Source organism: Syzygium oleosum, unplaced genomic scaffold, assembly GCF_021117445.2.
Source record: "Syzygium oleosum isolate NSW1041296 unplaced genomic scaffold, Sole_v2.1 Sole_v2.20, whole genome shotgun sequence".
Classification (NCBI taxonomy): domain Eukaryota; kingdom Viridiplantae; phylum Streptophyta; class Magnoliopsida; order Myrtales; family Myrtaceae; genus Syzygium; species Syzygium oleosum.
The window spans coordinates 6,001,561-6,028,534 of NW_026607504.1; the positions used below are offsets into that span (position 1 = coordinate 6,001,561).

The 26,974-nt window shown below is 41.7% G+C and overlaps 4 protein-coding genes, 1 long non-coding RNA gene and 1 other non-coding gene across 6 annotated transcripts; 3 read left to right on the forward strand and 3 right to left on the reverse strand.

Moving 5' to 3' along the window:
- Positions 1-1,606: 1,606 nt before the first annotated feature.
- Positions 1,607-4,577, reverse strand: LOC115670440 (protein LOW PHOTOSYNTHETIC EFFICIENCY 1, chloroplastic-like). The gene is given in 2 exon segments (XM_030591718.2): positions 1,607-2,095; positions 2,097-4,577. Coding segments are annotated over 2 exon segments (2,280 nt in total). The 5' UTR covers positions 4,247-4,577; the 3' UTR covers positions 1,607-1,965.
- A 7,053-nt stretch (positions 4,578-11,630) lies between these two features.
- LOC115670413 (BAG family molecular chaperone regulator 1) lies at positions 11,631-12,949 on the forward strand. The gene is made up of 2 exons (XM_056320468.1): positions 11,631-11,975; positions 12,389-12,949. Exons 1-2 carry the CDS (start codon positions 11,702-11,704, stop codon positions 12,625-12,627), a joined length of 513 nt encoding a protein of 170 aa, XP_056176443.1. The 5' UTR covers positions 11,631-11,701; the 3' UTR covers positions 12,628-12,949.
- A 1,842-nt stretch (positions 12,950-14,791) lies between these two features.
- On the forward strand, positions 14,792-16,081 carry LOC130140620 (uncharacterized). Its single transcript, XR_008818627.1, has 2 exons — positions 14,792-15,500; positions 15,590-16,081. It is a non-coding gene; the product is annotated as an uncharacterized LOC130140620 (long non-coding RNA).
- A 145-nt stretch (positions 16,082-16,226) lies between these two features.
- TRNAP-AGG (transfer RNA proline (anticodon AGG)) lies at positions 16,227-16,298 on the reverse strand. The gene has a single exon. It is a non-coding gene; the product is annotated as a tRNA-Pro (tRNA).
- Positions 16,299-18,706: 2,408 nt separating this feature from the next.
- Positions 18,707-20,907, forward strand: LOC115670460 (pectate lyase-like). Its single transcript, XM_030591745.2, has 4 exons — positions 18,707-18,888; positions 19,046-19,786; positions 19,934-20,072; positions 20,415-20,907. The coding sequence occupies exons 1-4, from the start codon at positions 18,770-18,772 to the stop codon at positions 20,634-20,636; spliced, it is 1,221 nt and encodes a 406-aa protein (XP_030447605.1). The 5' UTR covers positions 18,707-18,769; the 3' UTR covers positions 20,637-20,907.
- A 1,625-nt stretch (positions 20,908-22,532) lies between these two features.
- LOC115670396 (classical arabinogalactan protein 11-like) lies at positions 22,533-22,955 on the reverse strand. Its single transcript, XM_030591642.2, has one exon. It carries the CDS (start codon positions 22,953-22,955, stop codon positions 22,533-22,535), a length of 423 nt encoding a protein of 140 aa, XP_030447502.2.
- Positions 22,956-26,974: the final 4,019 nt, after the last annotated feature.

A 26,974-nucleotide genomic window follows, 5' to 3' on the forward strand; every position in this document is an offset into this window, starting at 1 on the left:
ATCTCAATGGCTAATAAAAGCGAAGAACAGAATATTCGTGAGATTTATCGAAGAATAAGATCAGTTTCTTTTACAAAGTCGCTTCCGGTTAGGAGAATCATTGGACAACTCAAGGATGAATGAGAATAGGATTCCGACTTTAGATGGAATTTGAGCCCACGGAATTTCTTTTTCCCTCTTTAAATGGTATTAAATATTAAAAAAAAATCGTTATCTTATTGAACTTTGGCCAAAGCTCACTATTCTTTAAGCCAGCTCTAGAATTTCAAATTAAAAAAGTGTTCGTGTTAGCAAAGAATTAAAAAAAAAAAATCCTAAACTAGTACACATGTGGCAAATTTATTCAAAACTAATTTTTTGACCTCCAAAAACCCTAAACTGGTACACCTGTGACAAATTTACCTTCGTTAGTTTCCGTTAAATTTTACAGTCAAATTGATGAATTAGATGGCATATGACAGTTGACGGGTGTACTGATTTAGGGTTTTATCCTCTATTTGTCACAGGAATACCGATTTGTGATTTTTTCGTGATATTAATCCAATTTAACGGAAACTAACGGAGGGTAAATTTATCACAAATATACCAATTTGGAGATTTTGATGGTCAAAAATTAATTTTGGGTAAACTTGTCATGACTATATCAGTTTGGAGTTTTTTGTGGTCAAAAAATTAATTTGGAGTAAAATTGTTATAAATATATCGATTTGTGATTTTTCGTGGTATTAACCATAAAGATAAAATACAAAAACCTTCACGCAAGCAAATGCTATAGGACGTTTTCTGACCCCTAAAAATTAGAGTGTTTGGTCAAAAAAATAATAAAGAAAATAAAACGAGCATTTGCAAACCGAGACAAAAAAGCCACCATTTGAATCAGTTGCCCCGTAAAATCAGGTAAGAAACAAGGGCACGAAATGCATTGTTTATTTGATTTTTTTATTGATTTATACTTTTGATTCAAAGAAAACAATTTGCATTACATTCTTTTTTTTCAGTAAATGTGGGCTCTGCCTTAGAATTGGTCGGGCATAATCCAACAAGCGAATCAATTGAGGTTATGACTTGCAAGCCATGGGCAAGGAGGATGGGACCTGTTGAGAACCGAGTCACGAACTCGATGCAATCGCTATTGCGGGTCGTTGCTATTCACTAAATCAACGGCTATGATGACCACGGTCCATGCGGAACTCGATCCAACCAACAATTTTCCGAGCAATTTAAGAGCTTTTTGGATCAATTACATGATAGCGGATCATCACCACGTCGAAATCAGTAGAGTTATCTACGCAAAGATATATTGCTTGCAAGCCTTGAGTCAATTTCTCGCACACAACAAGGTAAGTAATCAAATAAACCCTCTCTTAACTAGTCTCAATCTTGAAAAACATACCTTCAATCACTTGCACATTGAACTGATCAATGAAGGTCGGACTGAACCACCCGTACCACGCAAACGTAGTTTGGCTACATTATCGTATTCCACCGTATAGTTTCTAATACCGGGAGATCTTCAACTACCCAATTTGGTTACGCTTGTGCGAATCGACAAGAGAATATGCTTACCGCATGAAAAACGTGAGCATCTGGCCCTGCGACCTAAAAGTGGGAAGACATAATAGTCTGTTGCATGTAGATTGCAACAAAACAAGTACACAGAACTTGAAGCTGAACATGGTATGACATTTTCAGTGAGAGCATGCGCAATCCAACGCACAACAGCATGAACCAGTGTTTACAGAAACAAGTCAGTTCTCAGTTTCTCCATTCTTGTTTTTTTGATAAGCCGAAAAACTCATCATGGTAAACTTACCCAGCCTCGTGAACTTCGGGACCTTGGACGGAGTTGCTATCAGAGTCCGACAAACTCTCCTAATTAGCGCCCCAGTCCACGAAATATCCAAGAGCAGGAATGAACTCGGGGTTTTTGCTCCTCAAGGCAATGTCTATATGCGCCCTCGTCATTTAGGCAGCCCGACCAGGTCTCGGTTTCTTCAGCGAGTCAGGTGTAAGTTTTCTTCCAAACGAACAGGGTCCGCCTCTCGTAGAGTCAGCTTCCACACACAGCTCAAATAGAGTTTTCGGAATCTTTAAGTTTCAGCTTCTTAGGAGGCCGAGGTCCTAGAACACTCATATCTACAGCAGCCCCATAATCCTGAGATGACCGTACGACCGCATCGTAAGCTTTTGTGGAGAGATTCAGGCCCTCGTTGTGAGCCCTCATATACAATTCATATGCTAGCCTTGGTTTTCCGTGTCTTGCTAGTACCTCTATCAACTTCTCGTAAGTGACCTCATTCGGAGGTACATTCTGTACTTTCATTCGGTGAAACCATTCGTATGCGGCACTTCCCATGCCGTTCCGTGCACATCCGCTTATGATCGCGTTATATGTCACAACAGTCGGATCAATCCCCAATGAACTCATCTCCTTAATTACAGCATCCACCATCTTGAACTTTCCCTGTCCCGTGAATATAGAAGCCATGATCGTGTATGCATACAAGTTCGGCTCGACACCGACCTTGATCATGTGGTCCCACACCTTGAGGGCCTCGTCGTAGAGCTTCCCTTTCTCGAGTGCACTAAGCAATGCCCCATAGGAGATGATCGTTGGTTTCTCTCCTTTCTCTACCATCCTTCTAAAAATCTGTATGGCAGTACTAGCTTCCGATGCCTTGGAACAGGCAACAAGTACTGCGTTCCATTCCCTGCTTCCAGGTTTAAGCCCCTTGTCTTCCATTTTGTTGATCAATCTAACGCCCCATCTCCAAATCCCTTTTCTTCTAGCTGCGGTTAGTAAGATGTTAAAATGAGACATGATCAATTCATACGACATGTTATTCGGCTTCGGTCCCTTGTCCAACAAATCCTCGTAAATCTCTAGAGCCGCCCACCATCTCTTAGCCTTCCCCATCAGCCAAATCAAGTGATTGCACACAGATAGGCTGATCTCCCAATGCCTCTCTCTTGTTCTCATGTATAATTCCTTTGCAACAACATAATGGTCTTCGCGAGTACAAGCCCATATGAGGCGCTCGTGCTCTACCCGACCAGGCTGAAGCCCGGCCTTGTCCATATCCGAAAGAAGCTTCATTACTTTCTCATTCAAGTTTTCTTGTTTCACGAGCCACCTCCGCATCACTTGGTAGCAAACACGAACTGTGAAATTCTCGAGCTTGACAAATTCTTTCTCCCAATCCTTGTCCTCATCTTTTCCTATCTCACCCCTCAAATATTTTTCCCTAAATTCAGTGAAGAACCTCAAAGCCCCAATTCCATCTTCCATTCTTCTATAAGCCAACAAGGCAGTGGAATAGGATACTGCAGAGGGAACAAGGCCAACTCTTCGGATCTCCTCAAGAACATTGAGGGCCTCAATAGCTCGCCCTTGCTCCAAATAAATTGCCATCAGAGTGTTATACGTCACAACATTCGGAACCACACCTTCGCTGGTCATATAGTCCACGACCCTATCCAGCTCGCCAAACTGCTCAGACTGTTTCATAGCACCCAAAAGGCTATTATAGATGAAGAGATTCGGATATATCGCACCATTAGTCTCTTCCTTCTTCCTCTTAAGCCACTCCATGACAGCCATCGCAGAATCAATTCTTTTCTCTTTCCCAAAACCTCTAATCATGGAAGAGAACACCTGAAGGGGCAATACACCCTTGTCCTTGAGGACCTCCTCCACATCGTCCGCAGTTTCTGCGAGCCGCAATCTCCGGGCCAAAGAGCGAACATCCACCCTCGAACAATCTTCCTCCCTAACTTCTCCGGCATTTTCGCCATCAACAACCTTCTCTTCCTCATCACTGTTATCTTCAGTGCCACTCGCTCCACCAATGCAAATGCTGTCAGATTTCGCAATCTTGGTTTCTCCAAGCTCCCCATTGATTTCATTTGAATTCCCATCACCGATTTCACTCCCGATTGCTTGTTGCTCCAATGCCCAAGCCAATGCAAACGAGGCGCCAAAAGAGCATTTCTTAGGCTTGCGAAAGACTGTGGTGCTAGCGTAGCCACAGAACAATGTCACTCCCAAAAATCTTGAATTCCCAGAACAGACTCCACTTCTATCAGAGGATGAGTCATTCAAATCTATCCACAAACTAGAAAGCCTACCATACCCAACACGATTACCAAGAAACCTCCTCTTCCTGCTTCTTCTAGCACAAAATGCATCAGAACGAGCACATCCAAAGTCATCAACTTTCCATGAACACACGCCCAAAGTTTGCATCTTTAGAGGAACTCACCGAGAACAGAGGACAACCCTTCAATGGAAAAGCAAAAGGGCATCTCATCCGCAACTTTTCACAGTCTGTCCATTAGCGATTACGGTTGCTCTTCACTTGGGGCAAACCAAATGAAGGAGGAGGAGGAGCAGGTTCGGGTATGTGATGGTGAAGTAAAAGAATTGGGAAGAAGTGTCACGAGAATGGTTTCGTATCTTGAGGATTGATAAGCAGAGAGGAAATCGTCGAACCGAGAAGAATCTGGTAAGTGGGTCTTCTTCTTTCGCAGCTCCCAGTTAGTGCGGAGCTGGCATGTCGGTAGCCATTCAATTCGAAGTGGGGTTCTAAGTTCTAACCAGAACGCTAATCCCACTTCACTTCTAATAGATTTAAAAAAAAAATGGAAAGAAAAGAAAATTGTTTCCCTTCTTTATCTGATGATTTTTCGAAAAATTGCTATGACCACTAGTATCAAGAATAATATTGTAAAAATTTGGAGAAAAAGATCTCCAAATACCTAGCCAGAAAAATATATAGTCAATTCGATACTATTCTTTTGACACCAAATATTGCCCAAGTCCTTGACCGTCGACTTGGACCGGAAAAGACCGAACCGGACACGGTTGAGGTAAATTTGATAAGTCCTTTTGGTCGACAACTATAAGTAATCAACAAAGGCAATGAGAAGCTGCCAATAGGCGATACAAGAGAAAATTAGTGAGTGTCGAGCCACGAGTGTCGATAAATAAAACTTAGGGTCCATTGATATGAAAGAAAATTGTTTCCGAAAAATTATTTTCCCACTTTTCAGTGTTTGGATTTGGATTGAAAACAATAAGCTTAGATTGGGGGAAAATGACTTCTCCTTGTAGCAAGGAGGAAATCAATTTCCCTAAACAATCTGACAAATGAAAACTATCCATTTTCCTTGAAAATGGTTTTTAGGAAAAATATTTTCTTTTATCACAAAGTTTTCAATGAACAAACGCAGGTTAGTTTTCAAGAAGAGGAATCATTTTTCATGGAAATCATTTTCAAGAAAAATGGTTAGTGTTCAATTGTTTGGCAGTTTAGGTTAAGTGATTTCTTTTTTGCTAGAAAAGGAAGTCATTTTTTCCCAATCTAAATTTGTTGTATTCAATCCATGGAAAACGTATTTGTAGATCAATTAGTTTTCCGTCATCAAAACATCATAAAATGAGAAAATAATTTCTTAGAAACGGTTTTCCTTCAAACAAACGGACCCTTAGTTCAATCAACAAAAGAATTGAAATTGAATTGAAGATCGATGAATCACGAACAAGATAAGTATTGAAGTCACGAAGCCAGCAATATTGGCTACAATCATAACAACCTATTCACTCATGAAGCCAGCACGATCACCGGTTCGTAGAGTCATAAATTCGAAAGCCACTAATGATAATGGCCGAGGAACTTGGGCTACTATAACCGTTAGGAAGAGCGGTTGCAAGTTGCAGAAGAAACTGTCCACGTGGGCCAAGTGAGTTTTTCTGTAACCATTTGTAAATGCACGTTACTGAATTTTTGAAATCACGTGGGATATTATTTTCTTTCTTTATAATTGCTGTTAACCATTACGTCGCTAGTAGTTATAAGTATTAGAATTGTAATTCAAACAAATGTCCGCCAATCAATCAATGAACACAAGTTATTCAACTTTATCTTCCGACCGTCATTACATTTCCATACCCTTCTACATGGTTGGCCGTGATTACCTTCGATTTTTTGTACTTTTAATTTTTCTCGCCGATTCATGTTTCGTGTCAAAAATCAACAAGGTATCATTCGCATCCTCTGTAGATTTCCATATCGATTCATTTTTGAAAAGTGTTTTGTCGATGCTTTTTCCGCAAAGCATACTTCGCTGCGATGGTTGTTATTCTGCAAAAGCATGCCATGCAGACTCAAGCATGGGATCGAGGTAGATCCTCCGAGCACACGACTTGCTATTCTATCCCGCCCATCAATTCGGAATCAACAAGCCAAAAAAAAAGCGTCAAATTCAGTTGCTCTTGCTCTATAAAGTTGGTATATGGGATTGAAAACCCTCGCTCAAGCTTAATCATGGTAGAAAAGATATTGTATTTTTTTTCAAAAAAGTGATTAGGCCGAATCGCGCCTAATCGAAACAGTTTAATCTTCCTTTTTATGGAAGAGGGCATTCATTAATTGTAAAATAATTACACCTAAAAATAGTTCCTGAACTTTAACAAGCCAAAAAGGTACAAATTCTAGTGGGGGACAACAAGTCATCAAGATCGACGGCATCGTAGGAATCACCCGCTGATACAAAACAATGCTGATCAAGCACCTGTCAATATTGTTCACCACATTCAGGCGGTCGATCTCGAGGATCATAGACGGCCAAGCCTTCTCCACGACCAAAAGGATGGCTTCAGCTTTTTCCGGTTCCCGAATCTAAGGTGGGAACGGATTGTCCCCTCAACAGCAGGGCCGCTCTCCTTTGCTGTCGTGAGCCACCAAAACCAGAGAATCCCCCAAACTTGTGAATCGTATGACTCATTTACCATTGGATTACCGTGCTTTGCTGCTTAGGTGGTGTCACTCTGTTTGATTCATTCTTCCACAATCTCAGGTACATTAATTAAAAGGTGCTCAGATGAGGGGTAGGGAAAATTTATTCAATCAATCCTAAATTTTACTATTCGGATGCGAATTCAGTTATAAATCTTAGGCTTCGTTTGGCCGTCTGGATTTCTAATCAAGATAGGATTGGATACGATAGAATATAAGGATATGATATGAAATCTGAGGGATTTGCTATATTCTATCTACTGTTTGGTGAATCACAATAATAAAAAGCCGGATAATTTCACATATTACTATGTCTATTATTTGCTTTGAACATTATATCAGTGTAAATGACCCTAAAAATTGCACAAATGGAGATTATAAAAATTTCTCACGACACTCTTACCTATTTCAATTTTTATTATTTTTCCCTCTCTTTTTAATTATTTCCTTTTTTATTTCTTCCTCTTCCATCATTCTCTAATAAAATTTTATCAAATAGTAAAAACTATACAAATATACCTAAATATATGTGATAAATATAAATACTAAATGTATATATATGAAATTTATATCATAAGATAGAAAGAAATTTGAATATATAAATAAAAATAAGAATAAATAAAACACAAATTTATTGTTATTTTGAATTTTTCATATTAAAATTCAAATGATATTTTAATTTTATTAATTTAATAAGTTTATTATTCGAGAAAAATAACTTTTTATATTACGGATATTAGAAATCCTATCTACCTTTATTCCACCTCTCCCATGGGATAATTTTATCCGGGTTATATCCCTCTTATATCCGACTTTATCCTGTCTTGCACAAACACCAAACACGGGATAGGATAAAATTTATCCTATCCCGAATTTTATCCCGACTACTAAACGTAGCCTTAGTGTATGGATGTCAATTCATTCCTAAACTTTCTAATTTTGCCATTTTAGTCATAAACCTTCGCGCGAAATTCCAATGTAATCATTCCGATCAACTTTTCGTCAAAAATAGCTAACGTGATGATCTAATCATCATGGGTTGTCCTCTTGACACATCGTCACGTTGGCGGTTTCTGCCAAAAATTGATCGAAATGATTACATTGAAATTTCACACAAAGATTTAGAACTAAATTGATAAAATCGAAAAGTTTATAACTGAATTAGTATAAAAAAAAAGAATTAGTATCTATATAATAAGCTTAGGGCTAATATGATAGTTTTATCGAAGCTTACGCTTTGGCCAAGTTTTATCCCCTAAAAACTGCTAATAAGGCTGATCAAAAGCCACAAAATCCGAGGCCGAGCAAGATCTTCCGAAGTCATCAAAGGAATCAATTTCGTGTCCTGAATCTCCATTTTCATGGGGGGGTTTGTCGTCTTCTTCACGTGTTTCGACAGTAAAAAGAATTAATAAATAAAAAGCTGCTCTTTTTTTATGCTTAATAAACTCTAACTCCGTTTCGCTATTAATTTTTTTTGGTCGAAAATCAATTGAGAACGAGGGTTTTAAATATGGCGACTTCGTACTTAGCAGAGATTAAATCTCAAGATTCCGATGATAGTCCGCCGCGCATGCTGGCACATGCGCATCGTGCTAGATGAGGTGATTTGGGTAGAGCTAATTTAATTTCGCGTTTAATTAATACCATGTGAAAACGACGGCTCGGCTTCCCATTTGACGCATATGTTTCGCTTATTAATCTGAGAGTGATCATATGTATATGTAGCTCGACACCGAGGAGTAATCGATGCACCCATTCGTTTAATTGGGAATTATACATGTATATCGATGTTTCCAAAACGTCGAAATATTAACCATGCCTCGTATCGGTATTGGTTTAAGCTTTTACGTGAATTAGATTTTGTGTAATGATTTATATAAATATATAATAGCTAAGTTGGGTATTGACTTTATAAAATATGGCCATAAAGAATCCTCCACGGATTAGAGCTAAGCCGTGTTCTTTTACAGTCGGGAGTCAGATCCCGTTCGCGGGTCATTTTGAAATTAGATTTAATCGGGTTTTCTCAACAACCCGTTACAAATATGGATATTGCCAACTGCCCAATCGCTCGTAACCCTCGAATCAGAGATGTGATTGGAGAGAATTTCCTCGCCGATCAAACGGCGGAAAGCACAGCCCATTTCTCAATTTCATCCTCGTTTGGAGAAAAGTATTAAAACACTCCTCAACACGGTTTCGCCATCCACATGGGCGGATCATGGGAGCTGCGGGATCGAGGCAACCACCCCGAAGATATAGGGTTGGTTGGTTGGTTGGTTGGTTTAGTTAGTTAGTTGGCCGATCAATTTGGTGTAAGAAGAGACAAAAGAACATGTTTTTTTGTTTTGTTTTGTTTTGTTTATCTCAGATGCATGTTTATTTTAACAGTCAATTTTCGTTTTCCTCTATTTTCATACAGTCGAATCCGGGAGTGTTAAATTATGGTTATAGGGCGGCCGGGGCCATGTGCCTAGAGCACTTTAAGCTACATAGGACCCTCGAAGAGCCCATCGTGTCCTTATCCTATGCAATCATTTGCTTTGCACAATTGCAAAATTCTATCTCTCACTCTCTTGTGGAATCTTAAACGGAACGAGCGTGATTTTACTCTCGAGGGCTTTCGAAGTCACGCGATTGAAAGAAATCATGACGCGACTTGATAAATCTTCTACCCCCACATGGGTTTGATTTGATATGATTTTGGCAGGGGACCCTCAAAACTAACCGATCGACGAACAATGAGACAGATAGCTGAGTGACAAGCTCGATATTCTCGTTATGGGTTCGATTACTATTTAATTAATCGTCAAGCGGATACTCTAAGCACAATCAACATCCCACCAAGGAGCAAAAAGGCGTCCTATAAGTCGTAATCGCGTCTAACGTTACCTAGTCAGGGAATCTAACCAAATTTGAAAAGTCGAGCTGATGTCGATAGAAAACGAGCTGGCCCGATCAAACTCGACTGAACAATAAAAATCACGGCGCGAGCACGAAAGACAGTAAGATCCGGCGCGCTCGAAGCCTCGGAGCTCTCGAGTCGCGCAAATCCCCACACATGAAAGTTTGTACATGACCAGAGGTCCATGTGCACGGGAACACATGTAACGAGATCACTCCTTCGCAACATTCGATCGTGTAGGGACATGGAAAACAGCCAAAAAAAAAAAAAGGGAGTGATGGTAGGGACGAGAAGAAGGCAGAGAGAGAGACGGAGACAACAACAAAAGAGAAACATTGGTGCCATGCTTGGAGGTTGGCCTTTTCTCCAAACACAAGCACTAAATTATTTTACCCACCCATGGATAGCTCAGTTGGTTATGGCGTACTTAGGATTGTGTGATTAGGCGCACTGGTCCCAAGTTCGATTCCCCAGCTGAGCACTTGTGATTTAAGTGGGGGGCCGTGGCGGTGGGTTCTTTGTCTTAGTCTTCACGAGGAACAGTCGAGTGCGTATGATAGTCCGAGACACCTCGGTTACCAAAAAAAAAAAAAAAACTATTTTCGACCAAATTTTGCAAATACAAAGCCGAAAACATCGCACGCCGGAGATATTAGTGATAAAGAAAAATAAAAGTCGAACAAAAAGAAAAATTTCTAATTTTGCATCATCAAGAGGCTCAACCGACCCAATTTTATTTTTAATTATATTATTGGCGATTTTAATCATTTCTCTGGTTTTTCGGCCCCCGCCAATCAAGCAAGCGTGTTCCCGAGCGGCGCCCACCCATCCTCCCCTCCCCCAACGAAATCAGCAGGATGAAAAGAGAGGATAAGCAAAAATTGCCCATATCGTGTGCCACGTGTCGCCGTCACATCCCTCCATCCCCCATCATGCAAACAGACAAAATCAAAACATTATTCGAAAAAGAAAATTTAAAGTGCTATCTTTTTTTTTGTACATATCTTTCATTTCTAACGTGGTGCCAGAATTAGGTTTTTGGCCCCAATTTTAATTTCGCGTGCACGTCCACCTTGTTTGACAAATTCCGGGCGTCATTCTCCATCTGGCTGTCGCAGGTCGCTCGATTATGGGGTTTTATATATGCGTGATCTCCCTCCATTTGCGCGCGCACGGATATTATGATTTAGAGATTGACTTTCAGCATATTTCAAAAGTGCTCTTGAGATTACATTTAATGTAATTATAGTAATGTGAATTTTTGAATGTTTTGACATCTTGTGTCGCGTGAATTTACCACATTCTACTCTTTTTTGATATCTTTAATATCTTTAATACGTGAAATTTACACAGCCGCAATGTTAAACAAGGAAAGAAAGAAAAAAAATAAAATAAAAGGAAAAAGTCACAAAAATTCTCAAATTATGCCAATTATGACATATTTATCATAAACTTTTTTTCGTGATATCAAACACTATAACCATTGTAACACATGTACCCTTAACTTTTTCTTGTGATGTAAAAAATCACAAATTTATACCTTTGTGGCACATTTACCTTTCATCAATGTTCCATTAGATGATTTTTCAGTCAAAATAACGTGATTTTTATTTAACTAAAGCCACGTGATTAGCATGTCAACACTGTTTGCTTTATGTTATTCAAGTAGGTAGATTTTTAACCGTTTTCATTGATCAAACTTTCACGGAAGGTATATGTGTTATATATGTACAAATTTAAAAGGGGTTCTTTGGTGGCTTTTGCCCTAGAATAAAAGGACCTCTACCAAAGGGCTAGTTTTTGTATTTTATTATATTTCATCTCTATTTTGTTCTTGTTCTTAGCTTGCTTCTGCTATAAAGCCCAAAGTCACCACCAACATCCTCTCTCCATTTACAGAGATTGCAGAAACAGAGCTTTGAGAGAGAGAGAGAGAGAGAGAGAGACACACACACACACACAGAGCGATAGAGAGAGAAGCAAGAAAAAGAAGAAGATGATGAAGCTGAGGTCAAAGAGGTTCGGCAGAAGCAGCTCCAAGCTCAGCGGCAACGGCGGCGGCGGCGGCGGCGGCAAGGGGTCGCCGTCCGCCGAGAGGTCGTGCAGCGGCAACATGGAGATCAAGTGGGAGCTCAGGCCCGGCGGCATGCTGGTCCAGAAGAGAGACGGGAGCAGCGGGAGCGAGAGCTCCGGAGAGGGCACGATCACCGTCAGGGTCTCCACCGTCGCCGAGTGGCACGACATTCCCATTGAATCCACCTCCACCTTCGGTAAGCCACCCTCCTGTAGTTAAACGCATGGACTCCTCTCGAATTATCACGCAGTAGACCTGGGATGCGACGGGTGAGGGATCGGTGTTCCTATCGTGGTTTTCGCTTTGTTCTTGACACGGGTATCTGAATCTTTCGAACCGACCGGTTTCTAGAATGACCATGATCATCCGATCATCCTATGCCCGCAAGATGACGGGCGAGACTCGAGATTAGTCTGAACATAGGAGATTGTATGAATAGAACACAGGATCAACGCATCCAAACCAAACGCCTGACAAACGGTTCATCTGGGTCATCCGGGGAAAATTGCTAAACACGTTCCTCGAACCAAAGTTTCCTCTTTTGTTTTGGAGGTAATTTTATTCTTTTCCTGGGCGTGAATCGAGACTCATGATTCGCAAATTTTGCAGGGGAACTGAAGACGATACTGGCATTGGTCACAGGCTTGGAACCAAGAGAGCAGCGGCTGCTGTTCAAAGGGAAGGAGAGAGAAGACAGTGAGCACTTGCACATGGTCGGTGTCAAGGACAAGGACAAAGTGCTCTTGCTAGAGGATCCTGCCATTAAAGAGAGGAAGAAGCTCCATGGAAATCATATTGCATCGAGTCAGCAAATAGGGAATCACCCATTTCGCACCATAAGCGTTTAATGGTCTTTAATTCTGTTTTTTTCTTCTTTTATTTTAACCCTTTTGTTCAATCTCAATCAAGAGCATACTTCTCTCTGTCTCTCTCTACTAACGCCCACAAAAGAAAATGGGATTAGGTTAGAAACATGTATGGTTGATCAACGATCCCTTTTGTTTGGGTTTGATTAGTTTGGTTAGGTTTATGATGGTGTCAGTTCCAACGAGTATTATAATGGTGTGAGCTGATGCATTATCTGCATCATTTGGCTTTGGCTTGTACTGTCTATAAGAAATGGAAAGAAAAAAAAGGTGCATTTTGATTCCAAAATGCTATCGTTTTCTCTCTGTCCGCTTCCTCTCTTTTTTTAAAGTGTGGGAAACACAAGAATCGAGCTCCATGCGCGCACGCCGACTATTAAAATATGTGATTGTTGGTGAAAGTGAAAGAAGAACCAGAAGTGACAGTATTTTTTAGTGGGGTGCTGAGGCTGGCAGCTTGATAAGTTGTCCATTAAAGGGGTTTTGCTTAGGCTAGAAGCCAAATCAATTAATGGTTGTAATGGCACCAATTGCATCAGAACGTGTGTGTGGAGGGACAAGAATCGATGGGGGTTGCAGTCTTCAAAAAGGGTCTTTTTTCATGGGATTTTGAGCATGCAAAGCTTTTTGCTGCCATCAATTGGGGCAAAAAAAGGGGAGGGGTGGTCCATTCTGACAGGTATTTTTGGTTCTTGTTGTTGGAAAAGGACTTTGTGAAACATTGATGGTGAAGCAACTTCAATGGAAAAAGTTGACTTGACCCACTTGCAATTGGCACCAAATTGTCCTCGGTGCCTACAATGGTTTGGCGGTGAGATATGTATTTAATGATAAAAGGAAATTGGTGTAGATTTTTGCTTCTTGTATCTTAAATGAGATCAAGAGGTGGTCGTGGTGGGGAATCAAACACTATCGCTGATACATGTCGGGGCGAATTCAATAATCATTTACAAGGACTTTGAAGTTACGTAACTATGAGAATGTCTTTTTTCCGGAAGCAATCAAAAATCGATTTTTGATCCAAATATTCAAGGTATCTCACTTGTTCCATTTCATTAATGAGCACTCCATAAAATGATTTCTTCGAAATTACCAACTTTAAAAAGGATTACAGTTTATTCTAAATCATGGAGGTTGATTACAAGCTTCCGTTTGCTTGATTGATATCTTCATCGGAATTAGCCCTGTTCTTCTTTTATCTTTTCCAACTCAACTCTGCCTCCAACTCATGTTCAAATCAGCACCATCATCTAATACCAGCACAAACAACTGCTGGAGAAAAGAAAATGATTTTTTCAAAGATTGTGTCAAGCGTATCATTTTATCTTGGTGAAAAATATTACTGGAGTTCTTCTAATCTTAAAATACAAGGTTTCTCCTCCATGTTGCATAGTCGACTTGCATTGCCCATATAAATCATCTGTCCCACTCATTCCATATCATAAAGTCTGTGACATGGGAATTGATGATTGATGATATCTGACAAGGATTTGCCATAGTTGCTGACAAGAAAAGAAGACATGTTGGGCCAAGTTAATGGCCACAACCAAGAAGAAGATGGGCTTATGCATGTACTGTTGGTGCGATGAGGAATTGAGGACGATGCTTAGATGGGCTTATATCATAAATCATCTGTCCACTCACTCAAGGATGAATCTGGGCCAAACAGAAACTCAAACCTATGGCTACAAGACTATTTTACAGGTGAGAGCTGCTTTAAGGAAAATGATGCCAAGCTTTTATCAGCAAAATTGAATGTGACATACTTTCTAAAACTTCATCTTCTAATGGCGACGTAGACATAGTGATTGACCATGAATTAGCCCAGTTAGTTAGATCTAACGTCGATTCTAGGCCCCCCGATAATTGAAGCTTACAGAGCGTGTTCGCTCCATTGCTTGTCTAGCTAGTCGGGTCGTGCCATCCCGAGTTTGACAGGCGCCCGGTTTTGTGCGAATCCCGAGGGCCAATATGTCCGGACCACCCTAAAAGCCTTGTTTGACCTAAGCTCGCGAGGTTTGATTCCATTTTCAAAGCTCAACCTTGTCAGATCACATCAATTAGCCAGGACCAATTTTTTTAGAACATTGATGTGGTCTGGTCGGAGAGAGAGAGAGAGAGAGAGAGAGAGAGAGAGGTGTATTGTGTGGGAGATCATCAACTTGTCCTTGGTGACAAAGAAATATGAGTCTTTCCTAAGTTACTCAACTTTCAAGTGGCCAAACAGAGCTGAACAGCTCACAGGAAGTCATCATCGACCTCAGAAAAGTGAGAACCCCAGAAAAATTGAAACTTGCTTTGCTCAATTTGATGCCAAATTTCCTTTTAAACTAAATGAGTAATAGCCATGATTTTCAATACCCTTTTCTCCCCTTCATCTCATGTCCACACGAAAAAGTCAGCCCCAGTTTAGTCTCACTGTACCTTTTAAAACCACTACTGGGTAAACCAGAACTCTGCTCTTGTTCTCTCTCTGCCCTCAGAAAGAAACACACAAACACAAGCTGTGTCAGATGATGAAGGTTCCAACTTTTTTCTCCATTTCAATCAGAATTGACAAAGTCAAAGCAAGAGGACCCATCAGGCCATCACTAATTTTCATGGGTTATGACTTTCTCTCTTTTTCATTTGGTTTACTTTGATGTTCTTGTGAAATTTGTGCAGAAAGGTTCATGTTCATGTGGTGGATGAGGCAGGTGAGCTTTCTGGGTGATTGAATAGGGCGTTGACAGAAGATAGAGAGCACAAGTGAGCATGCACAGGAAGGGCTTGTGCATGGCCAGTCTTGTGCTCCCCCTCTTCTGTCAACATGGCTTTAACTAGTTCTGCTTCTATAAGTTCATTCCCATGCCTCGGTACAATTCTTTAATCACGTGTTACCTCTGTTATCGGTTATCGATTTCTCTATTCGATTTCACACGACTTTCCAAACATATTCATGCAGGTCGAACCCGGGTACTCGTCTTTGATGTATGTACAGGTCTCCGCACGCTGAGTTTAGTTCTCTGTCCTATCGCTTCTCATTGACTTTGACTATTACGTTAGAGTTCGAGAATAATTCCGTCTTCCATGTGCATTACAAGCTTTGAAGTGGTGAATTGGATGAGTTCATCAAAGGGCCGCTCCCCTTTTTCGAAACGGTGATTCGGATAGAGAGTCGTTTGCATCTCATTGTATCTGTGCTTTGTATAGCCCAAAAAAAGAGAGAATCGTCATTTCGACTTGATCTGTTTGGCGTCGGACCATAAACCGAAGCCCATTCGATTCAATCCGGAGATGTTGAGACTGCTGATTCATATAGGCTCGAATTCGACTCTCACTTGCTTAGTTGTTGTAATGTTCACATGAACTCTGCTTCCGAAGGTTGATCTCTGCTTGCTGTGACTTCGGTGTAGACAAACTCCACTTCACTAACCACCCAAAGATTGAAAAATCATCCTTCAAAGATTCTCCTGTTCGCATGTTTATGTATGCAAAGCAGCTCGTAAATGTTCAGTTTTTGCACTGCTCTTATTTTTTTTCGGGTAGAGCTTTGGCTTTCTAATTAGGAAAAGTAAAAGAAAAAAAAGGAGTGAAAAATAGGGGCATTCCGAGAATTGAACTCGGGACCTCTCGCACCCTAAGCGAGAATCATACCACTAGACCAAATGCCCATCTCGTTAGTTGAAAACTTTAATATTTTATATATAAACACTACTGACCAGGATCATTTGAGTGACTCATCCAAATTATATCTCGGAAAAAAGAATATGCATATAATATATGTTTGCTTCGAGAAGAACTGATTTTTGGGTCTTGCAAAATCAACCAAAAAACAAAAAATTAAGTACTTTATTTTTTTTTTATTTTCAAGTCAAACTAGAACACATAAATTACTTTTTTTTTGGGGGGTATGTAGGGCATCCTAGGAAAAAGATGGAAGGAAGCACTCAAAACAAAAATTAGAAAAATAAAAGAAAAAAGAGTTCAGGAGTGTAACGCGGCTTGATGAGCTTTTGCACCTCCTCCTTTTTGTCAAACCTGCACAGTTGGATTTGTACGTCTCTTTCTTTAATCGAACTGATGATATCATTGCATTGCAGCAGCAAGTCTTTGCTTTTTCGCATGCCCACACGAGAGGGGGGTCGGTTTGATGCTCTCGACCCCCTTCACTTTGAAGAAGAACATTGCCCCCACCTAGTAGCAATCATGATTTTATCAAAGGCGAGGAGCACGAACATGTACTTCAATGCTATGATGTCCACGCATGTAAGAACTTGTGGTTCAAACCCTAGAATGCCCTATTGTTTCGGGTTCGGTTTCCCTTGGTTATGTTCGCGTAAATGCGAATGCGCGCGGCTGTATCGGCAACCGGACTGAACATGGAGACATGCGGTGACGAGTTCGAGTCTCGCGAGGTCGAACTTTTCCGGGGGGGGGGCGGGGTGGGGTCGATTCGAGGAACTTATGCGCCAATAATTACTTGGTCAAGGTCGGGTCGGTGGCTGTTTTAAGAGGGCCTGAATAAGCAAGAGTTAGCAAAAGATTTTTCTTTTTCCCTGTTTTATGTTAGGGCAAAAGCCATAAAAAATCCTAAACTATGCACACTGTGACACATTTATTTTAAACGTTTTTTTTTGTGACACCAAAATCTCAAACCCGTACATGTGTGGCACACTTACCCTCCTCCGTCAAAGTTCTATTAATGAGAGCCGTTAAAAATCTGCAGGGACGTCGAAAGCAAATAGTGTTGACATGGCGTTTACGTGACTTAAATGAAATAAAACGATGTAGTTTTGGCTGATGAATCATCAAATGAAACCTTGACGAAAGGTAAGTGTGTCACATAAGTACAAATTTTGATTTTTTTATGTGACAAGAAAATTTTTAGGATAAATGTGTAGTGGGCATAATTTAAGTTCTTTGATGTCACAAAGAAGCTTGGGATAAATGTGTCACAGTAAACATAATTTGAGATTTTTTGTGGCTTTTTCCCTTTACGTTAACATGGTCGTTTGGCAACTCTGACATACTTTGTAACGTGGGATAAAATTTCAAATGTGTGTCCTCTCTCACTGGGCTAGCCAACAACATGTCTAGAAATGAAATTTATATCAAGGAACTGCCTAACTTACAAGCCAAATGCAGATGTTAGTCAAGCAGTCCAGAAAGATCAAGCGATACGCAACTGGATACCCGGTTTCCAGACAAGTGGAACCCCAAAGAAGACTTTCCCTTATCAGCAAGTGGGGACTAACAGTCTAACAAAGATCACAAGGGTTTTGCTCCGCAGTTAGTGGACGAAAGGGGAGATGATTGGAGGAAACGGGTCTCTCGAATTGGGTCAAGGGACACTGTTTATGACGACGAGACATGATGACTCAATTAACAGCAGACATATACTTTTTAATACTTAGCTGTTAGTCAAATGATCTGGCGAAATTGGAGCTTTCTCTTCTTACCACATCTGATGCGAAAGTCAACAGAGCCAATGATGCTTGTCTTCCCCCCTTGGTAACTTTTGTTCGCTCCTAGACAGAGAAAAGTTAATGTTTGTGCTACTCAAAAGGACCACGGGGCATCAGCTTTTTCTCAGCAAGCTGCACATATAGCTTTATGACAAGATAAATAGAGAGCCTGGAGCTAAGAATAGGAGTCTCCTATCGGGTAAATAACCTAAACTTTTTCATGTGAAAGTATACCAAAGAGTCATGTTTTTTCTCCCCTATAAAAATTATCCTAAGTCTATGCTTCTCTTTATCCGAGAAATTAACCCTTAAATGGCGCAAGAATGTAACGTGTGTGAATGTGAAGAGGATGGTTGAAATTGGGTTACGTCGCCATGTGGCATGGAGGAGCAGGAGTCTAGCGAGAGTCGCGAAATTTGACTTAAGAGAACTGAATCTTTACCTAGGGGGCGTGCATGCATGATCAGCGGTTAGTGGTAGTTTAAAGGGATGGGAAATACTTTCGTGTTGGACTGCCTGTGATTACGATCCAATTTGGCCCCACCTGATTCGATTAATCACGCCATTTCTTTCGGCCTCAATCCGCTTTAAAATGGCCTCATTTTTCACCTTGACCACCCCCATCATCAACCTCGCCTCCTGCACGTTTTTGGGGCAAGAGGGAAGAGAGAAACGAGATGGGGCTTGGTGATAATGCGTTCTCTCTCGCTTTGCTGATCTTCCTTCTTGTTATTCCACATCTTGTGCTGTCTGCTCCACTTCATGACCCTGATGTCGTGGTAGAAGAAGTTAATAGGTAAGTCGGCGTGTCCGAGAGAGCATCGTCGGCGAAAGAAAGTCGGCTCTCTCGACTCGATAATACTCCTAAATCTGTTAACAAGTTTCCTCCTCAGTCGCCTGCATTCAGTTTGAACATCAATGTAGTTGTATAATTTGTCTGTCGCCTGATGCAGGAGCATTAATGCGTCGCGGAGGAACCTAGCCTACCTCTCATGCGGCACCGGCAACCCAATCGATGACTGCTGGCGGTGCGACCCGAACTGGGAGAGCAACCGGCAGCGCCTCGCCGACTGCGCTATTGGGTTTGGGAAGAACGCCCTCGGGGGGAAAAATGGCCGGATCTACGTTGTCACGGACTCGGACGACGACGACCCGGTGAACCCCAGGCCAGGCACCCTGCGGCACGCCGTGATCCAGGACGAGCCCCTCTGGATCATATTCAAGAGGGACATGGTGATCAGGCTCAAGAACGAGCTGGTCATGAACTCCTTCAAGACCATCGACGGGCGAGGAGCGAGCGTCCACATCGGCGACGGGCCGTGCATCACCATCCACTACGCCACCAACATCATCATCCACGGCATCAACATCCACGACTGCAAGCAAAGCGGCAACGCCATGATAAGGGACTCCCCCAGGCACTACGGGATGTGGACAGTGTCGGACGGTGACGGCGTGTCGATCTTCAACAGCAAGCACATATGGGTTGACCACTGCTCGCTGTCGAATTGCCACGACGGGCTCATCGACGCCAACCACGGATCGACCGCCATCACAATATCGAACAATTACATGACGCATCATGACAAGGTCATGCTCTTGGGCTCCAGCGACTCGTACACTCAGGACAAGGACATGCAGGTCACCGTTGCTTTCAACCATTTTGGAGAAGGGTTGGTGCAAAGAATGCCCAGGTAAGAAATTCATTTCTCGTTTTTTTCTCACTACTAGTAGCGTAAAAAGTGTAATAAAATAGGACTTACTTAATCTTTTCTTTTTTTCGTGATTTATATTGACATAATATATTTTTGTTTCTCCTATGGTTTTTTTTTTTTCTGTAGATGTAGGCTTGGGTATTTTCATGTGGTGAACAATGACTATACTCATTGGGAAATGTATGCCATTGGAGGGAGTGCATCTCCTACCATCTACAGCCAAGGCAACAGATTTCTAGCACCTGATGCCAGATTCAGAAAGGAGGTGAACAATTAGATTTTTACGCATTAAATCGATTTTTCGAATTGATTAATCTCCACTGAGGCATGCGAACTAGCCATTTTTTGCATTCATCTCAATAAAAACCCCCCATCCAGAGGGTGCGGCTCCCAAGTTTTACCGCGAGTGTAGAGACGCTTTGATTTGAACATAAGATCCACTGCATTCAAATAAATTATTTAACCATATACTTAGCTGATTCCTTCAGGGATAATCCGATTCGTGAGCTGAACAAGTACATTGTGATAAACTTAAAAACTCTATCCATCTTGACAATAATCTCGAAAAGTCGTGATAATCCCGTTGCATGCACGTGTGTGTACGTAGGTGACAAAGCATGAGAATGCGCCGGACAGCGAGTGGAGGAGTTGGAACTGGAGGTCGGAGGGCGACATGTTTCTGAACGGCGCCTTCTTCCGGCAATCAGGGGCAGGCGCGTCGTCAACATACGCAAGGGCCTCCAGCCTCAGCGGGAGGCCGTCGTCGATGGTGGCTGCCATGACCGCCACCGCTGGCATGCTCAACTGCAGGAAGGGCTCCCGGTGCTGATTCCCCCGGCCGCCCTTATTTAAAAGGGCATCATCAACAAATTAATCACTATCGAAATGAAGCGCTTTCCGCGCATGGCTATTCATCAAATTAGCTGCTTCTTCTTTTGTCTTTTTTTTTCTTTTTTTAGTTCGACTTGTTTAACGAGACCTCTCTCTCTGTCTCTCGGGACAATGACCAGCGAGAATGTTTGTAATCGTCTTGGCCGTAGTATGATGTACGAGTTTATCAGGAAACGAAGAAGATTAAAGAGGAGAAGCGTTGATTAAAATTTTCTCTCGTCCGTCTAATTTTTACTTTTCACGAAATGGGAAATCTTGTTTTGATTCTTTTCTAACGTCAAAGCAAGAAAAGAGGGGACAAAAGGAGAAAACGTAGACCAAAGTCGGGATCATGCAAATGAATAAAGTGGACGGCATTGAGTCGGTCGTGGTCCGTCAATCATGGGCGAAATTTGCACGTCGAGTGGGGACAAAACCTCGGTTCCTGTCTCGATGTACCGTCGAGACTTTGGTTTTTGAAATATGAAGCAAAGCAAGCGCGGCTCGCGAAAAACCAGAATAGTCTCGCGCATGCAAGAAGAAGAAACACACTCATTAACTTCTAGAACTGAGCAAATTATATCACTTGCGCTTTGACACTGCACTTAGATGCTCTTTGCGGTCTTGCTTGGTCACCTTTTAAGCCCTTAAAGCCGAGTTTATTCACAATGGCATGAAGGGAAATAATAAGGAAACTTGATTGAAAACTTGACCCCTCGAGCAAAATGGAGGGTCGCTTACATGTTCAAGTTAACCCTAGGACTAAAATAACCTATCCCTTTTTGAGAGATTTGCGCAACATGCCCCGCACCAAAAGAAAGCAAACCCTAACCGTCTCCCACGCAGCCGCCACCGTCGAGCGCCCACCGTGTCCCCATCACTCGTCGCAGCTCGAATGCTGTCCCGTCGCTTACAATTAATCCGAGTCATCCATTTGCTCGGCTGATGTGTTCAAATCCGAGAGAGCAACTTTACCTCGATTCAGAGGATGCTAACTTCAGAGGATCCCAATCCTAATTAAACTGTCAAAGAAACGGCACGATTTCTCACTTTATTTCCTAATGCTTTTTCTCTCCCACGAAGGATGATGAAGGTTCGACGTGTGCGAACTCACTTTGTATGGGTAAAAGAATTATTGAAACCTATGGCATGTGCGAAGAAGGGTGTGATAATGTGATGAGAACGCTTATGTGGGATAAGTGTTTACCATTGTCCAATATTGGGATCTCTCTCACAAAATGAAACAAAAATTTAATCAGATATAAGTAGGAATGTTGAATAGTTAATCTTAATTGACCATTTATTTAATTTGTTTGGTTAGATAAAACTTTTGCAAAATCAATATAACTATGAACCCTTCGATTGGGGGATTTCATGGCAAATCACCCATTTTCAAACACCCCATTGACAACCCAATTAAATTCCAAACAACTTTGTTGTCGTACTTAGATTTCAACCAGCCGAATGATAAATTCAGAGCAAGGAGAGAATCATGATGTCTGAATCACGATTTTTTTTTGCCAAGCTTATTCATTTACAGATGATATTAACGACGTTCTCCTTATTACCTCACCTTTCCAGATTGCACGCGAAACACTTTCTAATGATCTTATTCTTCTTTGTGTAGCGAGCCAATAGCAATATATACATACGTATTCCTAAGTAAGAGCAAAAGGGTTTCTTTGATATTGGCCGATGATTGGAAGGTTTAAAAAAATGGGACAAAAATCGACGTGCAAATATTTAGATAATGAATTTGTCAATTGTTCCTAAGTCAGTAAGAAGAATACAAAGCTTCTCCTTACGCTGGTACAAATTATTAACTCACACAGTCATCTCATGCCTCATCACCCATTTAGAAGAGGAAGGCACTGGCCACGACGGCAACGCCAGCGACGGCGGAGACCTCGAGGGCGGAGGCGCCGTTCTTGGCAGCCACGGGAGCTTCGGCGGGAGCGGCGAAACTGTCATCGGCGGTGGGTCCCCAGGAAGCCTCGCTTCCAGGGGCAGGAGGCGATGCCAGGTCGGTGTTGGGGGATGATGCCACGGGGCCCTCGGAGTAAGGGGACGAGGCGATGGAACCCTCGGGAGTGGCGGAGATAGGGGCGGAGGCTGATGCCTGGGGAGCGGCAGCCGATGCCTTGGGGGCGGCCGCTGGTGCCTTGGGGGAGGAGGAGGCCACGGGGGCGGCAACGGGGGCGGCGGAGGGTCCCTCGGCGGAGACGGAGCCGACGATCGCCACGACGATCAAGGCCAAGACGACTAGTTGACGTGCCATTTCAACCTTGAGGGTTATTGTTTTTTAATAATTGTGATCCTCGTGAAATGCAGTAATTCTCTATACAACGTAGAGAAACACTGCAGCACCAAAGAATGAGGAAACGGTGGGGGTGGGAAAATGGAATTTATAGGATATGGGGAGGGAGAGAAATTAGGAGAATGTGAGGAGGACACATGAAAAGAGCAATGTTAGTTTTTTCAGTTGAGACAGGAGAGGAAATTTTTCATGTTATTTTTGGTGAAGAAAAGAATGGTTGGTTGGGCTTGTGCCAATTTGTCCGGGTCAATTGGTGATTGAGAGGGAAATTTGCTTGGAAAGTGATTTATTGTTGGATTAGGGTGTCACTTAGGTCAATTAATATGTAAGGAAGTTAGCACTCGTTAGAACACGCCGTGCGCGTGCGCGCGAGGGTTAGTTAATTTGTAGTGATAGCATAAAATTTCGGTTCTACCGACGTGCGACGTCAGCACATATGGAGCTGATCATCATGCATGTATGTCTTGTCCAAAGAGTCCATTATTTATAGTTCACGTTTAGTGGGTACAATTTTTTAAATTAATTTTACTAATTTTTGTACTTCTTAGTTGACTTGAATTGAAAATAAGGCACTAAAGACATCCAGGGCGTTTTGTCGAAATATTTGGTAAGGAAATAAGACAGTGTATAAATGAATCTCAGAAGTCGAAATGGCTCTGATAAAAGTATAAGATGGCATATCGGCAAATCGGCCTTTAATGAAAGTCATGTCTAATTATGATCATACACTTGTATTTTATATTAATCAGTCAAATTAATTAACGATTCTATTAAATAAATTTGTCAATCAGACATCCTATAAACTTGGTCGGATGCGGATCTTCAATGAAAAAACGCTTCATATCAATCAGATCAATTTATAAATATTACGAGTCTAAAGTACATCATAAATTTTCATGCTAAGATGTAGGCTCGCCCTTGAGCAATTATAGCACGGTACTCCTTGCAATGTCACATATGAAGATCCTCTAATCCTTGCGATGTCGTTTTGAGCGTCTTAATCATCTCGATCATTGGTATACCATTTGGACCCCCACGTGGTGTGATCAAAGATTCAAACATCTCAGAAGATCACATCTTCTGAACTGAAAAAGAACAAAAAGAAGAGAAACACCCCCACAACATGTCCTGCACAGACAAAGATTCTTCTCTTAGAGTTCTGGGTAACCCCTAGATTCACCTACAATAATCTAACTCCATAGCCTCTCAACTTTGTACGGCACACACGATCCCCCCCCTCTCTCTCTCTCTCTCTCTCTCTCTCCATATGTTTTGGTTTTCTTGGTGGATCCTTCTATACCTTTGTTTTCTGTATCTGCTCCTATATATCTGCAGCATCAGCAAGATGGAGAGAGGTAGAGGGGGGAGACAAAATTGTTATGGACAAGAAGCTGATAATATGAAGTCAAGTGTCGCTGCCCTCATCAAGATCATGGGATTATTTTTCTTGCTTACCTCTTGTGGAGCATCTACCCGGGACTCCCATATCTTCCACGGTACAACACACTCATTCATACTTCAGAATGTCATCTTTACAACTTAGTCATATAAGTTCTTGCTATGTTCTTCTTTTTGCAGAGTAGATGGATTTTCGGAATCAACGAGCCAACCATCATCAACCTCAACATGGGAAGCAACAGGTGAGTGGGAAGGAGCCGCCGACGGTGCCGTGGTGGTGGTCAGAGGATTACCGCCTGCCGCAGAGGCGGCGGCCCGTGCACAACGAAGTCGAGCCGTGAAAAGTCTTTCTTGATCGTTAAGGAGTCCTGTAATATGTATGGTGCTTGAACAGTTGATGCAAACGTAAGGATTGCTTCAGTGTATGTACTAGTCACAATGATCCAATCTTGATTACGATGCATTAACGGAGTTGTAGTCGCGCTTACGATGCATTAAAGGTGTTGTAGTCGCATTTAGCTTGAACTAAGCCTCTTGAAGGAGAATGTGTAAACGGGCTATGTTTCTTGGAAAAGTTGGCCTCTTTAAAGAGAGAAAAAGCATAATGGCATTGGATCACTGAATGAATTAGCAGATAAAGTGCCAAAAAATCAACTAAGTCATCGGCAAATGTGCATAGTTAATCGTTCTTAATTACAAGTTTATTGGCTTGATCAGCAGCTTTCTGCTTCCCGCTCCTTCTCGTTTCCATTATAGGCTGCGCATGCATGAAACAGTCGCTCTGCATGTTCATAACGGCATACTCGTTACCCGAATCGATGTAATGTAATCACTTTTTGACTATTTTATAGCTTAGGAGGCCGAAATGAATCATCCCAATATCTTTCCTTGGACCGACCAAGTTCTTTTGTTTACTATAATCTCCACGGGTCATACACACCTAAGGGGGTTTGATATTTATAAATTTATGCTCGAATTTTTCTCCACGTGGAAAGCCAAGCCAAGTTGCTTCTCTAGGAGGGTGCCACGCGTATGGACAAATAATGGGGATGTTTTGGATGATCTAGCCATGTGAAATGGAGATGTACTTTTAAGTTTAGGTTACCGTTGCCCTTCTCAGCTCATACCTAGAAAAGATCGATCCTTCTCTCTCTTGACCTTCTTCTCTTGATTCTATCCCAAAAAACCAATTCGATGAATTTCCAGAGGCCCTACGACAAATTTCGTAAGTAATAATGTGGGGTGTCGTCAATTTTATTTGACGTCCGGCTTACGACATCTTTGTTCTGTAGCGCGAATCGCGAAGAATATACTCTTGACCTAAGAAATCGACATCATAAATGATGGACTTACCCCCTTGAATTTGCTGCCAGCTTTAGGTTAGATGGACCCAAGAGAACAAATGGGTATGTCTGCAATTTGGTTCATCGTTTAGTTAAACTCTCTTTTGTATGGTGGCTATGATTCAAAGTCCATACATAGAAGTGGATATATCCTATGAGAGTAATGACAGAAGTCTGACCGTTGGCCGGGGCCCAGGGTGTGTTTGCACCTAAATTGGTGTAGTATATTGTCCTCAGTCCATCCATAATATAAAATCTAGAAATGTTCAGGCCAAAGTTAGGCGGACTAAGCTCTGTCTCAAGAACGTTGCTCAAACCCGCCCATTTGCCTTTTAAACCGAGCAGGCTGCGCGCCCATCGATCACCTCTGCTCCAAACACGATACCTTAGTATACGTGTAGATTCATTGGGAAGCTTAAGTTATTAATCAATAAGCAATGCAACTACGCAATGCGGCGACCAAAATCCACAATAATGCGAGGTTCGTATTCATCAGACGCTCACGTAGAAGGGGCACATCCTATCAACTATCAACTCCTTTATCACTTCTTGTGGGGAGCAATAGCTGCAGCTCGATGTCATTTACGATGGGGTAGAGATCACGAAGATGAATATGCCAAATTTGAATCCAATAACATGCCTAACTAGAAACACGTTACTCAAGAGCCTTTTCCTTTTTGAGTTACGATGCCAATTAAATACATCAACTATTCCGTATCATACTAATTACTGAATGCATACTTTTATTACACTAACATCCCCATCTATGCATCTTTGGAGTACTGACATTATTCAATTCACACATCATTCTTAGATTTAGTATTTATGATGTCTAAACTATGACATTATTCAATTCACACATCATTCTTAGATTTAGTATTTATGATGTCTAAACTATGTGGAATCGTAATGGGCTAAAGGCATATATTACATGCATGAGCGTTCTTAACGGTAGTAGATCGATCTATCTATTTATACAACGATTAACCGATAAGACATCCGCTGCTCCGCGAATGATAGAATTCTAAGTCTATTTCCCATCTTGGTGCTGAATCGGTATGGACTTAACAAATGACCATTTCCATCTGTCAAAAGTTGTGGCCAATGCTTTAGATTCCGAGCACAAGAACCAAGTGCATCGTCACCCCTCTCCTTTCATCAAAGGTTGGAAATTTCGCGCGTTGCTCATCGATGGGAAGGGTGCCAACGATGATGGCGATCTTGGGTCTGTGAAATATT

What these genes read in the sequence shown, in the direction of transcription:
- LOC115670396 (XM_030591642.2), bottom strand. Translation starts at nt 22,955, where the DNA reads ATGGCACGTCAACTAGTCGTCTTGGCCTTGATCGTCGTGGCGATCGTC.
- LOC115670460 (XM_030591745.2), top strand. Translation starts at nt 18,770, where the DNA reads ATGGGGCTTGGTGATAATGCGTTCTCTCTCGCTTTGCTGATCTTCCTT. An exon ending in GTGGTAGAAGAAGTTAATAG is followed by an intron (nt 18,889 to 19,045) that starts GTAAGTCGGCGT and finishes CGCCTGATGCAG; the next exon opens with GAGCATTAATGCGTCGCGGA. An exon ending in TTGGTGCAAAGAATGCCCAG is followed by an intron (nt 19,787 to 19,933) that starts GTAAGAAATTCA and finishes TTTTTTCTGTAG; the next exon opens with ATGTAGGCTTGGGTATTTTC.
- LOC115670413 (XM_056320468.1), top strand. Translation starts at nt 11,702, where the DNA reads ATGATGAAGCTGAGGTCAAAGAGGTTCGGCAGAAGCAGCTCCAAGCTC. An exon ending in TGAATCCACCTCCACCTTCG is followed by an intron (nt 11,976 to 12,388) that starts GTAAGCCACCCT and finishes CAAATTTTGCAG; the next exon opens with GGGAACTGAAGACGATACTG.